General features: G+C 37.5%; 2 protein-coding genes across 8 annotated transcripts in view; one reads left to right on the forward strand and one right to left on the reverse strand.

The window, feature by feature from the left end:
• The first annotated feature begins 1,373 nt into the window (after window positions 1–1,373).
• The window catches only part of Tank (TRAF family member associated NFKB activator), a 94,630-nt gene continuing 81,759 nt past the window's right edge, over window positions 1,374–14,244 (forward strand). For 3 of the 7 annotated variants that reach the window (XM_042683476.1, XM_042683481.1, XM_042683480.1), the window contains exon 1: window positions 1,374–1,507. The gene's annotated coding sequence lies outside the window, so the exon portion shown is untranslated. Of the gene's footprint in view, window positions 1,508–10,925; window positions 11,071–14,244 lie in introns of those variants that run through there. The other 4 variants (XM_042683478.1, XM_042683479.1, XM_042683477.1 and 1 more) reach the window with 4 other exon arrangements.
• Window positions 10,742–11,593, reverse strand: LOC122110767 (basic salivary proline-rich protein 2-like). Its single transcript, XM_042683433.1, has one exon. The coding sequence runs from the start codon at window positions 11,591–11,593 to the stop codon at window positions 10,742–10,744; it is 852 nt and encodes a 283-aa protein (XP_042539367.1).

Raw genomic sequence — 14,244 nt, forward strand, 5'->3', positions numbered from 1 at the left:
AAGTAAAATACCATAAATTTAACCTAAAAGAAATTAGAGTGAATTCACTAAGAATATAAAAGAAGATAGAAAATTATTTTTTAACCCTCAATCCTTTTCCTTGTTCAATCTGTGTCTAGGTATGGCTTGGTGCCCATTTTCTCCAACTTCACTTAATGGATTTTCTGCATTTCTATTTACCATAGCCATAGAGTGTATGATTCTAAGAAGAAAAAAGGTGGAATAGGGCCAGGAAATAGGAAAAGCAGCCATTAGGGAGAACAAAACAAAAATTTCCATCTGCCTCCCATTCTTTGCCTAGTCTAAACTAGTCAGGGGCCTTGGTTTTAAATATCATGCACTCAGAATTTCTTGAAAAAGAATCTCTAAACTTGGCTTATCTGTAGAGGCCCCAGGAGGGTCTCTTCTCACAGGGTTGAGACTCAGTCCACAGGAATTCTGCAGGAGCAGCATAGGTGTCAGCTAAATTCAATAGCCAAAGTAAATAGCAAAAGGAGGGGGAACAGGATGGAGAGACCAAAGACATGGGCATTTCCCAGCTAAAACAGGAACACAGCAGCTTTTAAAAGCTTTACTCTTAGAATCTTGCTCACACTCAAAAAGTGCAAACTATTAAAAAAAAAAAAAAGTAGATTTTCCTTTCACTGGGGCTATCTCCATTTCTCAATTTTTTGTTTGTTTGTTTGTTTTTACCATATTTACAAGCATTAGGTAGGTTTTATTTTTTCCATTGCATCTAAGAATGTTTAAGGCTATGTCATCAGAGAGTTCTAAAGTCCATAGTGCTAGAACAAATTTTATACTTCATTATGCAGTCAATGAGTAAATTGAACACTTTTCATCACAACTTAGCATTTTACATATTTGTAGAATTATTTTTATAAACTAAGTTCATCATAAGTAGCAATCTCTCAGAGTTATTAAACATAAAAAGAAGTAATGTGCTGGTAGCTCACACCTGTAATCTTTCCTTAGGCAAGTCCCCCAATTAACCTCTGCAGGCCATGAAACAAGAACGGCTATATTAAAATTTTGGCTTTTTATGCTGTTTATAAATATATTGCTTAGGATAAAAAATGACTTCTTAATGGCTAAGAAGTCATTTGTCAGTTGAGGTTACCTTTAACATATACATGAAAATATGTTTTATCTCAGGACATTTTTGTGTTTATAATTTCTAGCTTTTTCCTAACATGTCTGAAGTATTCAAACAGTCTTTGCTTCAAAAGGAAGTCAGAGTTACAGTCATGGGTGGTTTACAGAACATTTTCTGGTAGTTTTTGCTTCATTTTAATATCTGGACATGATTGGCTGTTGTTAGCTACAAATAAGGAAGTCCTCAAGTCAGGGGATTTCTCAGTGGAAGTTCCCAGTTCAACACAAGGGAAAACTCAGGACAGTCTGAGCAGCATTGATAGGACCTGAGCAAGCAGCTACCAGAATGTGTACTGTCTACGTCTTTAAAGAGAAATAGTCTGTGAAGGAAGATTTGTAATCTGGAGAAGAGGTAATCAGATTTTATTAGTTCCTACCAATTTTCAACCTAACAAAGTGGCCAGGGTGTCTTCTTATGTATTACAGATTCATTCCACTTTTGTATTTGTTAACTGTGTAATTTATTAGATGATTCTATATTGTCTTGTAATCCTTATAATAGAAGTTTGGTCTGTTTTTTTTTTTTAGACAAAATCCAAGACGAAATTTAAATTCTGTAGTCTTTTTGCCTTTATAACTTTTAAGGTAGAATTTACTATGTTTCTAATGGAGATGAATGTGTAATGTTATATCTGGAATAAATGCCTTCACTAATAAATCGTTTTTATAACATAATGTAAGGCTGAAAGACATTGGGCCTAAGTTCAGAGGTATGTAGCTTACTAGGTTAAAAAGTAAATCAAGGAGCTGAGAATGTGGTAGAGTGGTAGAGTGCTTGCCTTACATGCACCAAACCCTGGGTTTGATTCCTCAGTATCACATACACAGAAAAAGCCAGAAGTGGCCCTGGCTCAAGGAGTAGAATGCTAGCCTTGAGCAAAAGGAGCTCAGGGACAGTGTCTAGACCCTGAGTTCAAGACCCAGAATTGGCAAAAAAAAAAAAAAAAAAGGTAAATTAAAAGTGTATGTATTCACACATTTTAAATCACATTTTAAAAAATTAATTCCAGCCTGATTTAATGTCCACTCAAACATTAAGTTTAGTATTTTTCTATTTCATAAAACACATGATATTGAATTTTTCATGACAGTAAATTATCAGCCTTATAGGCATCCTTACATTTTCTATTTAGAATGTTCTAACTTGTAGAATTATAGTAATCAAATCTTTATTATTTTACCAACTGACCCTTTTATTTCTACACTCAAAATGAACATCAAAACCTTCATAGAATTTTCTTAAGAACAATCCTTGAGAATATTGGAAATTCAAAAAGATTAAACACAAAGAGCTATTATCACTATTGATATACTAATAGCTGTCATTTATTGATTGCCTGATGGAAAAAAAAATGATCACAGATCTTTAGCGTCAGATATAAAATGGCAGAGTCAGGGAAGGTTTAAATATAAATTCATGTCTCTTTTGTCCATGGCTCTCTGTTACTGTTTTATCCTCTGCCTTCTTATAGTATCACAACAGTATTTACTGCCATGTAATGGAGAAAAAAGAAAATGGAAGGAAAAAGGAAAATGACTTCACCAAGGTCACAGAATAGCATCATTCCTAAAATTGTCTTGCTTTCCACTCACCTGACCTCACCTCCTCCCTCCCTTCCTGTAGGGCTACATCTATGTGTGCACAGGTGGACATGCTAGCTTGCCTCTGGGAGGATGTGAAACTGTATCTGGCCCAACCTCCCTGAAACTCAAATTCAGCAGAAAACCAGGAAACTAGAACAATGACCAGTTATTTCTCTTAAACACTTGTGATGAGATTATTTAAATAAACCTGTTAGCCTGGTACTGATGTCTCATCCTTAATCCTAGGAGACTACAGTTGAGGATAATGGCTCAAAGCCAGCCTCAGCAAGAAAGTCTACCAAAACAGCCAGAAGTGAAGCTGTGGCTCAAGTGGCAAAAGAAGCTCAGGGACAATGCCCAGGCCCTGAGATCAAGCCCCAAGACTGACACCAAAAAATAATCTAATTAATTAATTAATGAAATCTGTTAAATCCCCAAAACAATCTTCTGTTAAATTTTTGTAAAACTTATTCTCTAAATTGAGGAGCATGAACATCATTACAGTGAAAAACCTTCCTGTCTGTTAACATTTTATTTTCCATGTAGTAATCTTAAACATTTGTAGTTGTATATATTCTGTATATTTTGTTCTGTCTTTGTGTGTGTGTGTGTGTGTGTGTGTGTGTGTGTGTGTGTGTGTGTGTGTGCGCGCGCGCACGCGCGCACGCGCGCGCGTGCACGCGCGCCCGTATACATAGTAAGAATATTCTTCACGTGTAATAACGATAGTCTTTTCATTACATTTCTTCCTGGTCATTGCTACTTTCCTGATTTTATTTTACTAATCATTTTATTGAGCTGTTATTTTTCTATATTATTATAAGTAATTTACAAGTAAAGCTTAAATTGAAAAATGTATAAATATGTCTTCTTCCTTTTATCTGCTAACTACTTTGGCCAGAATTTCTGGAACAAGACTTAAGAGCAGAGAAGAGAGCAACCAATCTTGTCACATTTCTGATCTCCGGGGGAATTCCCCTAGTGGTTAACATTCAGAGTGACGTTGGCTGCTGGTTTGAGATAAATATATTTATCATAAAACCAAATAACAATCAAGTAATCTAGTTTGCTAAGAGTGTATTCAAGAAAAAATATAAGAACTTATGTTAAACTATATTGAATATATTTTTGGGTTTCATCAGATTTTTCTACTTTACATAGTGTTCTGCTTTGACATAAAGTAGTCATTGCAGTTTTGAAAATTATATATCATAAAAAATAATGTTACAATAGCATATTTCCCCCTTACTATTTAGTACATTGCAAAACACATGTGAAATGTAAAAAATTACTTGGCTTATAAAATTGATATTACTGAGTGCTCCTGTAGTAATGCAGATTTGGAGTTATAAATTACATTTTGTTATTGCTCAGATTAAAATAGTCAAAAGTTGATCAAAACAAAGTAGGCAGTTACATGTTTACATGCCTCCTTTTCCAGTATTTTGGGTTCACAATTCAGTTCACAACTCAAATTAACAGGAAAGAATGAAAACAATGTGGCATAAGCCAACGAACTCTACCCAGGCAAAGAAACCAGATACACAAAGCAGCTGTTCAGATGTTTTATGAAGACAGCTTTCTTTAGTTAAAACCAACAGTGGTATGTAACACAGGTGGATTTTCCTTATTTATATTGATAAAATAAGTCTAAAAAACCCAAAAGTTTGCTCAGAATTTTTCCACTCATATTCATAAGTAAAATTAATCTGTATTTTTATTTTCTGGAACCTACCACTCATGGGTTTCCATATTAAAGTTAAATTAGCTACAGAAAGTAAAATTATGAAACTGCCAAAATATTTCATATTCTAAAACAATTTTAATGGAAGTTAGCTGCTCCTTGAAATGTATAAAGAGCAAATACATAACACTATCTGGCCTTGGCAGCCCCTTCTGAAAGTAATTCATTAAAAAGCTTTTCCAATGCCTTCTATATTATTGATCTATTGAAGTTTTTGTGATTTTTTTCATACAATTTAGATTATTTTTACACAAAAACAATTCTTTTTATCTGATTTTTCAAATACATTGGCATACATGGTATGTCTTGTACTATTTAAAATATTTGTAACTATATGGGAAACTTTTTCTCTCATTTTCTCTCCTAAATCTCTCTGTCTCTGTCCCTCTGTGTGTCTCTGGTCTCTGTCTCTCTCTGTCTCTTTGTCTCTGATTCTGTCTCTGTCTCTGTCTGTCTGCCTCTTTGTCTCCTTCTCTCTGTCTCTCTGTTTCTCTCTCTTTCTCTGTGTCTCTCTCTCATTTTCTTTCTCTCTCTTCCTCTCTCTCTCCTGGTTGGACATGGCACAAAGCTAATCTCATAGATTGAAATTTTTATAGTTAGCTTAAAAAACTCTTTGGCTTTTATCTTAATGTTTTCTTGATAGATTTTTTTTTTAGATTATTTGACTTCTCTCAGTGAGTTGAATGCTTAAGTTAGCATACGTATCTTTAATTCTTTCTTGTTTAAGTAGGGGAAATTTAAGTTCATCTTATGAATTTTTTATATTACTTGCACATTGTTATTATTATTATTTTACAGTTCTAGGGTTTTATAAGTTTTTGTTTTGGGCACAGTTATTAATCATAATTTTATTTTCTCTTTCTTCAAAAAGTTATTTAGCGCTGGACATGGCACATGTCTGCAATCCCAGCTTGCAAGGCACAAAGAGGAGCCCTTTGGAAAATTCTGATACCCTATCAGAAAAATAAAGCAAAAGCAAACACCTTTGTTTTGCAAGCACAAAGGCCTACATTCAAACTTCAGGACCATCAGAAAACAAAAACAAAAAGAAGTTAATTAGAACAGTAAAGACTGTTTCAGTACAGCTTTAGGCTTAAAGAAAAATTAAGCAAGCACTGGAGATCTTTCTCTTTTGTTACCCTGATTATCCCACAACTTATTGTTATCAATTTCTGCATTAACATGGTATATTTATTATAATAAGCCAAACCTTGATTTTATTGGTTCTTTTTTTGTTGTTCTTTTATTTCTTACTAATTTGTTAAGTTTCTTTTCCCTGCTACCTTTAGACTTAGTTGGTTTTCATTTTCTTAGTTCCTTGAGATACAAATTTATATGACTGAATTCAGATCTATCTTCCTTGGAATCTGAATGCATAGTGCATGTGAATGCACTAAGCACTGCATTCACTATATACCATTAGATTTAGCATTTTTCAGGGTGTTCTTTTTTTCTTTTTTGCATTTATTTCTAGCACAATCAAATTGTCCTTGTGATTTCATTTTTGACCCATCGGTTAAGAATGTGTCGGTAATTTTCTCACCTATAATGCATTTTCCAGTTTTATTCATGCCATTGATTTCCATCTCTGTTAGGCCCTGCCAGAAAACCACGGAGACACAGGGGCATATAGAACAAAAAAAGGTTTATTGCTAGCAAAAGAACCAGCAAGGAGAAGGAGCCCCAGTCAGTGTCTGAGGTGACCTTTATAACTTTAGAGGGATTAGGAGGCAGGGACTTTGGTGTGGACATGTGGTCCGGAACTTCATCATGGCAGGCTAGGACTTATGGTAGCTGCCCAAGTAGTAGATAAGGGAAGTGCAGCTGCCCAAACTGAAGGTCACTTTAAGGGATTCTGTTATCTTATATGGTTGTAACTGCCCCAATGGAGTACCAACTCAAGGTGAAAGTGGGAGGAGACTGATAATTTATTGCCAGCACCAAAAGGGCCTGGTGCGTTACTTACTGCCTACACCTAAGAGGCGTAATGATAAACTCTCTGAGTAAGGTGCCTGGCCAATCCTGGGAAAGGAGCTTAAACTATGGAATGGGGCCCACTGGACTAACAATCTTCATTCCATTTTGGTTGTAGGAGATAGCCTGTGTGACTTACATATTTTTACATATATTGAAATGTTTATGGCCTAACTTTTGTTCTGTTCTGGAGAAGATTCCATGTCCTAATAAGAGTATATATTTTGCTTATTTTGGTAGAGTGCTGTATTTACTTTTTTTGTGTGTGTCGGTCGTGGGGCTTGAATCAGGGCCTGCGCATCATCCCTGAGCTTTTTCACTCAAGGTTAGCACTCTACCACTTTGAACCACAGCACCACTTCTGGTTTGCTGGTGGTTAATTGGAGATAGTCTCTTGGACTTTCCTGCCCCAGCTGGCTTTAAATTGCAGTCCCCAGATCTCAACTTCCTGAGTAGCTAGGATTATGGATGTGAGCCACCAGAACAACTGCTATATTTATTTCTGTCAGACTTGGTTGGCTTAGAGTATTATTTAAATCGTCTCTTCCCTTTCTGGTCCCCTACTTTTCTATTTGTTTCCATTGTGTAATGAAGTCCTATTGATTATCTACCTTCTATTTTGTTGATGTTTATTTATTTCATATATTTTAGGGCTTTGTGATTTGGTGTGGATATATGTATAATTGTTATATCTTCTAGGTAAATTATCCTTTGTGAATACATAATGTTCTGGTTTGTCTCCTCTAACAGTTTTTAACTTGAAGTCTATTTTAGCTAATATTAGCATAGTTCTGTGTCTCTATTGTGATCATTTGCATAGAAATTGCTTTTCACCATTCTTTGACTAAATATTTCCTAAATAAATTTTTTAAGTTTTAAAAGATTATTCATTATTATAACCTCATGACAGGAAATCTGTTTCTGAATTTTAACTAGTATTCAGTATTTACTTAAAGAACCACTTAGACAAAGTAGCTTTTGACATAATAAAATTTTCATGGGGAAAAAACTAAACCACCTTTTAATCTTGATTTAGTGTCAAATTGAAGAAAGACCATTACCTTTCTCCACAACTTCTTGCTTGTATTGAAGATGAATATGTTACTATTACATATTCTTTAGCTATCTTCTGTCCTATGTTAAGCTGCCTGACCTCTCAACTTCTTGATGAGAATGACCATGTCAGAACTTTCAGGACTTACCTTCTCCAGGAGAAGCTCCTTTATGGACTGACAGAATCATACTTGCAAATCTGGTGTCTCTACCACCAAGCAAATGCCTTGTATGTACTGGTACTGGGGCTTGAACTCAGGACCTGCACACTATTCCATAGCTTTTTCCCTCAAGATTGGCATTCTACCACTTGAGCCACATCTCTACTTCTGGCTTTTTGCTTGTTAATTGGAGGTAAGAACCTCAGGATGTTCCTGCCTGGGCTGGTTTTGAACTATGATCCTCAAATCTTAGTCTCTTAAGTAGCTAAGATTACAGAGGTAAGACATCAACACCTAGCTCTTTTACACATATCTAAAGATATTTTCTTAGTGATTACATGAGGATTAAAATTAACAAACTAAATCTATAACAACCTAATTTAATAGATATAAACCTAGTTTGGATAACATTAAAAGCTTTATTCTTATACAACTTAATCTCTCTCTGTGTTACTACAAATTATATATCATTTTACTTATTAAAATTCACTTATAATTCTTAAATAAGCCCTTGGTTTTAATCATATACAAAATAAAAGAGGAGTTAATTGAAACCATGCTGAAATTTATACTCATTTCATTTATTAACTTTTTTTTAAAATTTCTTATGGCTTCAAAAATTCTATGCTGGGCTTTTCTTCAGCTTTTGGGCTTTTCTTCAGCTTTCTTCAGCTTTCAGGAATTCCTTCATGGTTCTGTTGGATAAATCTAATATCAAACCTACTCAACTTTTGTTTAATGTCAGAATATCTTAATTTCTCCATCATTTTTGATTGATAGTTTTGCTAGCTTTAGAATTGTTGTCTGACACTTTTTCTCTAGCATTTAAACTATTATCCTACTATGTTCAGCCACTATTTCAAAGCAAAATTGGCTGTTAATTTTGTTGATGATTCCTTTCACATAATGTGTTAGTTCTCTCCCAGTACTTTCAAGATTCTCGCTTTGTCTTTTAATAGATTATAATATACTTCAGTATGGATTTCTTTGGTTTTATACTAGTTAGTGTCTGTTGAACTCCTCCACTAAGCAGATTCAGTCTCCTATCAAATTGCAAAGTTTCTAGTTATTGTTTCTGGCACTAGTTTTTCTGCTCTTTTTCTCTTCTCTGTGTCAAGACTTCCATAATATCTATGTTGGTAAATTTGATAATCCCACCAGAACCTCAGATTCTAGTCTTCAGGTTTGTGTTTTTTTTTTTCTTTTCTAGTCCTCTAGTAGATAATTCCAATTGTTTCATCACCACATTCTCTGCCTCTTTCTTTTACCTACTCAATCTCTTATTGGACACTCTAATAAATTTTGTGCTTATTAATTGTACTATACCACTCCAAGTTTCTCATAATTTCTGTTACCTCATATGTATTTTCATTTTGTTCTCTTTTTTTGTTTTGCTTTCATGTTTTTAAATGTTTTTCATATTTCACATTTCATATTTGCCTTGCACGTTCTAGGGAAATGCCCCACCACTTAGCTACAACCCCAAATCTTATTTATTTTGAGACAGGTTTTGCTATGTAACTCAGGCTGAACTTAAACTCATGGCTCAGACTGGCCTCAGACTTGCAGTACTCTTGTCCCTGTATCTCTAGTGCTAGAATTTCAGGCATGTACTACCAGGCTATTCTCATTTTATTCATTTATCATTTCCTGATTTCCTTTAGTTATTTGTCCATGAGTTTTCTTTAGCTCTTTGGACAAACTAAAAATGGTCGATTTTAAGTATTTTCTAGAAAGCCCATTTATCTGAGCTATCTCATCTCCCTTTTCATTATCCCTTGTAAAAGATTTTGAGTGATAATCATGGAACATTCATTTCTGTCTGCCCAATTTCTTTCCTTAATGTTTTTACATGCCTGGATATGGAGCACCCATCTATCTACCTCTATTAGGATACTATTGTTACTTCCTAAATCAAAGCTTTAAAAATGAGTAATAGGGGTATAAGTGGGGAATATTGCGGCAAGGAGCTACAAAATATTACTTGCAGGTCATATATAGTAATAGATTTATTGCCCAATTCATTAGTATTCTTCAGACCACTAGATTTGTGTTTTGCATTTTTTGTTTTCGTTATTTTGGTCATGAGGCTTTAACTTGGGGTCTGGGCACTGTCCATGAGCTCTTTTTGCAATTTGAGGCTCAGCGCCACCTCCAGTTTTTTAATGGTTAATTGGATATGAGTCTTAAGGACTTCCCTGCCAGACTGGCTTTGAACCCCGATCCTCAGATCTCAGTCTCCTGAGTAGCTAGGATTACAGGCGTGAGCCACCAGCAGCTGGCTCATGTTCTCTTAATAGGGATATTTCACACAAAAAATTTGACTGACATCATATCTGATATTTGAAGTTGCAGTTCGCTGTTTATATATACAAGTTTCCTTATTCCTGGATTTATATTCGAAACTCCTCAAAATTATTTTTTGGAGTTTAAAAAAGTCTCCAGAATATTTTTTAATAAATCTGCTTTTCTCATTTTCATCCTACTCTAACGCCAGTACCGTAAATGATTGCTTACTAACTAGAGTTATATACCAACACAACTTAAGAAAAATGTAATTAAAATCTCGTCAATTATTTCTGAAATGTCCTGTGACTGGAGAGGTTTTGAAATTCTTCAACTCACCGATTTAAGAAAACAAGTGCAAACGTCCATAGTTTAGAAGTACAGAGACAAACTGGGACAATCAGAGCTTGATTCTTTTACTGGATTCTTTTAACTGGATGAATGTCTAACATTTCTATCTTGGAAAGTATTCAAGCATATATAGGGAAGGGAATAAGGACATTTTAATGTCTGAGGAATTTTCTCATCAACTTCTGTTAACCAATAGTTGAACTTTATTAGCCAGTACATTTATTGAAAAGTGTAATTAGTTGGGGAAAAAAGTGTGTGTGTGTGTGTGTGTGTGTGTGTGTTAACCTCCTTAATCACGTTGGAAATGCAAATTCTCGTAGCCTTTGAACTATAAATCTGTAGGGGTTGGCTGGTGGAGTTGAATTTTAAGCTTGTTGAGTGATTCTTTTTACTCTTCACAAGCATTGTTTGGCCAAAATTCAAAGCAAAGTCTTCAATTGACCTTTACTTTTGACATTGGGTTCCCTTCTGTGGTATTGTTTCTCCAAATGCTCACTGAGCCGGGGTTTGTCAGGACACGAGGAGGGTGGGGGCGGGGCTTGACGGGGCGGGGCTTGCATGTGACTGGGCGGGGCCTGTCGGGGCGGGGCGGCACTGGAGAAGTCTCGCCTGACCCTGAAGGTGAAGCCTTCTTGGCTTGGCGCGCAGGCGCTGCCCTCTGAACTGGAACGGAAAGCCACTTCCGGTGGCATTCCCTGGGCCGGGTGCCGGCGACCTGTGGCGTGAGCGCGCGGCGGGACCCCGAACTGTGAGTGAGTGTTGGGGAGCGGTCTGAGGCGTCGGCGTCAGTGGACCCTGGGGACCCAGAGCTCGGAGTGCGAGCGTTCCGGGCGTGCTGGCGGCGCGGGGGGCCAGGGCTGGGGGGAGGCCGGGGCTGAGAGGCGGGGCACGGGGCGGTTCTTGCGGGGAAGCCTCTCCAGTCCTGGCCGCGAGCCGACCCCGTGGGCCCTGCGGGGCTGTGACCCTGGCCGGCGACGGGGGTCCCGGCGCCCCTGCGGTCGGGGTGCCTCGCGGCCCGGCTCCACGGCGCCGCCTCGGGACTTGGGTCCTGGGCCGTGGCGGGCGGCGGCGCCCGCCGCGGTGGGGTGACGGGCGGACCCTGTCCCGGCTGTCCCGGCTGTCCCGGCTGTCCCGGCTGTCCCGGCTGTCCCGGCTGTCCCGGGCCGCCTCCTCGAAGCCAGAGCTCTCGGCGTTGCTCTTTGGAAAACTTTCGGGTAGGTTCTTTCTGTTGTTTCTCCCAAGGCGGTTGCACAATTCCGCCCTCCGCTTTCCCGCGGGGTGTCATCATACCTTGTCCGTGAGAAGTTGGGTAACTTCCCAGAGGGTCACGGAGACAAGGGGTGGGGGCCGAGCAGATGCCAGCCCCGCCCGCGAGGGAGCCCCGGGCCTTAGGTAGAGTCCCCGCCCTGCCTACTGTCGGTAGTCGGGGTCAACCCACGAACCCGGAGGTACAGGCGGAAAAAGCCCAATTTGTCAAAAAGTAGAAAGGAGGAGAACGTGTGCAAAAAACATAAAGCCGCCTTGCCAAGTGTCACGTCTTTCACCAGTGACGCTTTTGACAAGAAGTGATAGTAAAGGGGAGAGAAGAAGGGGAAGAAAATGCTCTACTTTTTTTACCAAATATGAAGTACAAATGTGCTGTATCCTGTTGGAAAATTATTTTATCCCCTCATTGGACAGAGGCGGCAAACCATGTGCCAGCCCAAACCTTCCACGTATTTAACATGTGCATAATCATTTTATTCCACTTTCTTAGGAACATGATCCTGAGTTTGAGATGTTAAGATATACTGGAAGTTATTTAACTCTTATTTATTGTAATGTCACTGTGGTATTCCTTTGTCAAGGCAGTTAAACCGTCACTTGAGATGCCCTATCCACATAATTTGCCCTTTTTTCACAGTTTATTGATTGTACATTAATTTTTGTGAAAGATTTGACAGATACTTTAAAGAACTATCAACTTTTGGCTTAAAATGCCCATGTATTTAAGGAGACAGTCCCCACTCAAAAATTACTAAAAATTTCCCCAATACTGCCTCTTAATATGTTATGATTTACTGCTGTAATCACCTAAAATTATTTTTTTACTTTGCATAAGATATTTAGTTTTCTTCATGAGTGGATAGCCTTTGTTCCAGACATGATGTGTTAAAATCAGTGGTTGCTGAACTGACTAGAAATATTTCCCTAATATAATAAATTACAATGTGTACATCTGCCATTTTTAGTAGAATCTCTTGCTGTGTCTATTTGTTGCTTCCTGTACACATCTCAACCTGATTTATGACCTATTTTAGTGTTCATAGGGCAAGTTTCTCTTCATTTTTCAGTATTTTCTTAGATTTTATTGCATTGTCTTTGAGATGAAGTTTGTTAACTGTTTATGTTCTATTCATATAATCTTTTTGGAAGCTTATCCATTATATTTTCTAGTATCTTATTGCTGGTATGTGTTTGTATATGGCTAACTTTCTAAATTATTTAGTTTCAATGAATTCTTGGATTTGTTGGAAAACAATCATTAAAATATAATTTCTCTTTATACTTCTTTCTTTAATGAAATGCTAGCTTCTTCCAAAAAGTGATAAATGTTAGGTTTTTAAAAAGAGGTAGCTGAGTAAGAACTGCAGCACTCACGTGGTATTCGGGTAAGGGGTAGGTTTATTCAGTAGACCTGCTGGGACCAGGCAAGGTTGGCACTCCACGTGGCTGGGAAAGGCCTGGGAATGAGAGAGAGCTGGGAAAGAGAGGAAAGAGCTAGAAAAGAGCAGAGAGAGGGGTAAGAACAGTAGCACTCACGTGGTATTCAGGTAAGGGGTAGGTTTATTCAGTAGACCTGCTGGGACCAGGCAAGGTTGGCACTCCACGTGGCTGGGAAAGAGAGAGGAAAGAGCTAGAGCAGAGAGAGAGCTAGAAAAGAAGAGCAAGAGCTAGAAAAGAAGAGCAAGAGCTAGAAACGAACAGAGAGAGAAAAAAGAGAGTCTGGGCCTGGGCTAGGCCTTATCTTGGGTATGGGCGGAGAAAGGTGTGGCCACATCAAATTCAGATGTGACCTCAGCGGATGCAGATGTGACCTCTTCCAGGTGTCTCAGTTGCCTAGGTAACGCAGGTACTGGGTGGAGACTTTGCTGCGAGGAGGGTGGAGTCTGCTCACCATCCAGGAGCGGACCTTACAATAAATACATAATATTATATAATATATATTATCTTTACCTTATTTCTTATCTTACAGATGGTTTTATTTTGTCATCTTTAGTATTTATAGTTTATAAGGGAATTTTTATAGAGAATGGATGTTTGGGTTATGGCCAAAGTTGTTTTTTGGCAGGAATGGCAGTCTATTTGTATTAGTTACCAGTTTAAAAACTTTTAAATAATAGGTATTGAAGGTTCATTTGGCATATATGTATATGTGTGTATAGAAATGATACAAATATGGCATATTTGTCGCATATATATGATATGTATCTTAAGACAGTGTCTTTTTATTGGTATCAAGGGTGTACTGATTTCCTAAAAAAAGAGTTTCTGGTTTAACATGTTTTAAATAGCATGAGAACTCCATTCTTCAAAATCTGAAAGAATTCATTCATCAAACTACATGAGTATGAAAGTACATTGTTCCTAAGACAGCAATAATATTCAGCAAAATGGTTCAGAACCAAACAAAACCTCCTTAGAGTAAATCCAAGTAACTGAAAAGGTTGGAGCACCAGTACTATCAACTACTATACTGATTCTATTCAGCAACTCTCCATGCCCTCACAGCTTTTTAAATTTTGTTATGTGTCTTACATAGTATTTTTCCCCCTCTATTCCAATTATGTTTCCTCTACATGGACATGGACCTAAAAGAAGCCATCAGTTTCACTTTGTTGTCACTAATTTCCCAGTATTGCTGGGAAATGACTTACTTTAAAGTTAATAACCAAG

Source organism: Dipodomys spectabilis, unplaced genomic scaffold (genome assembly GCF_019054845.1).
Source record: "Dipodomys spectabilis isolate Male_0828 unplaced genomic scaffold, ASM1905484v1 ptg000081l, whole genome shotgun sequence".
NCBI lineage: Eukaryota > Metazoa > Chordata > Mammalia > Rodentia > Heteromyidae > Dipodomys > Dipodomys spectabilis.

What these genes read in the sequence shown, in the direction of transcription:
- LOC122110767 (XM_042683433.1), bottom strand. Translation starts at nt 11,593, where the DNA reads ATGACACCCCGCGGGAAAGCGGAGGGCGGAATTGTGCAACCGCCTTGG.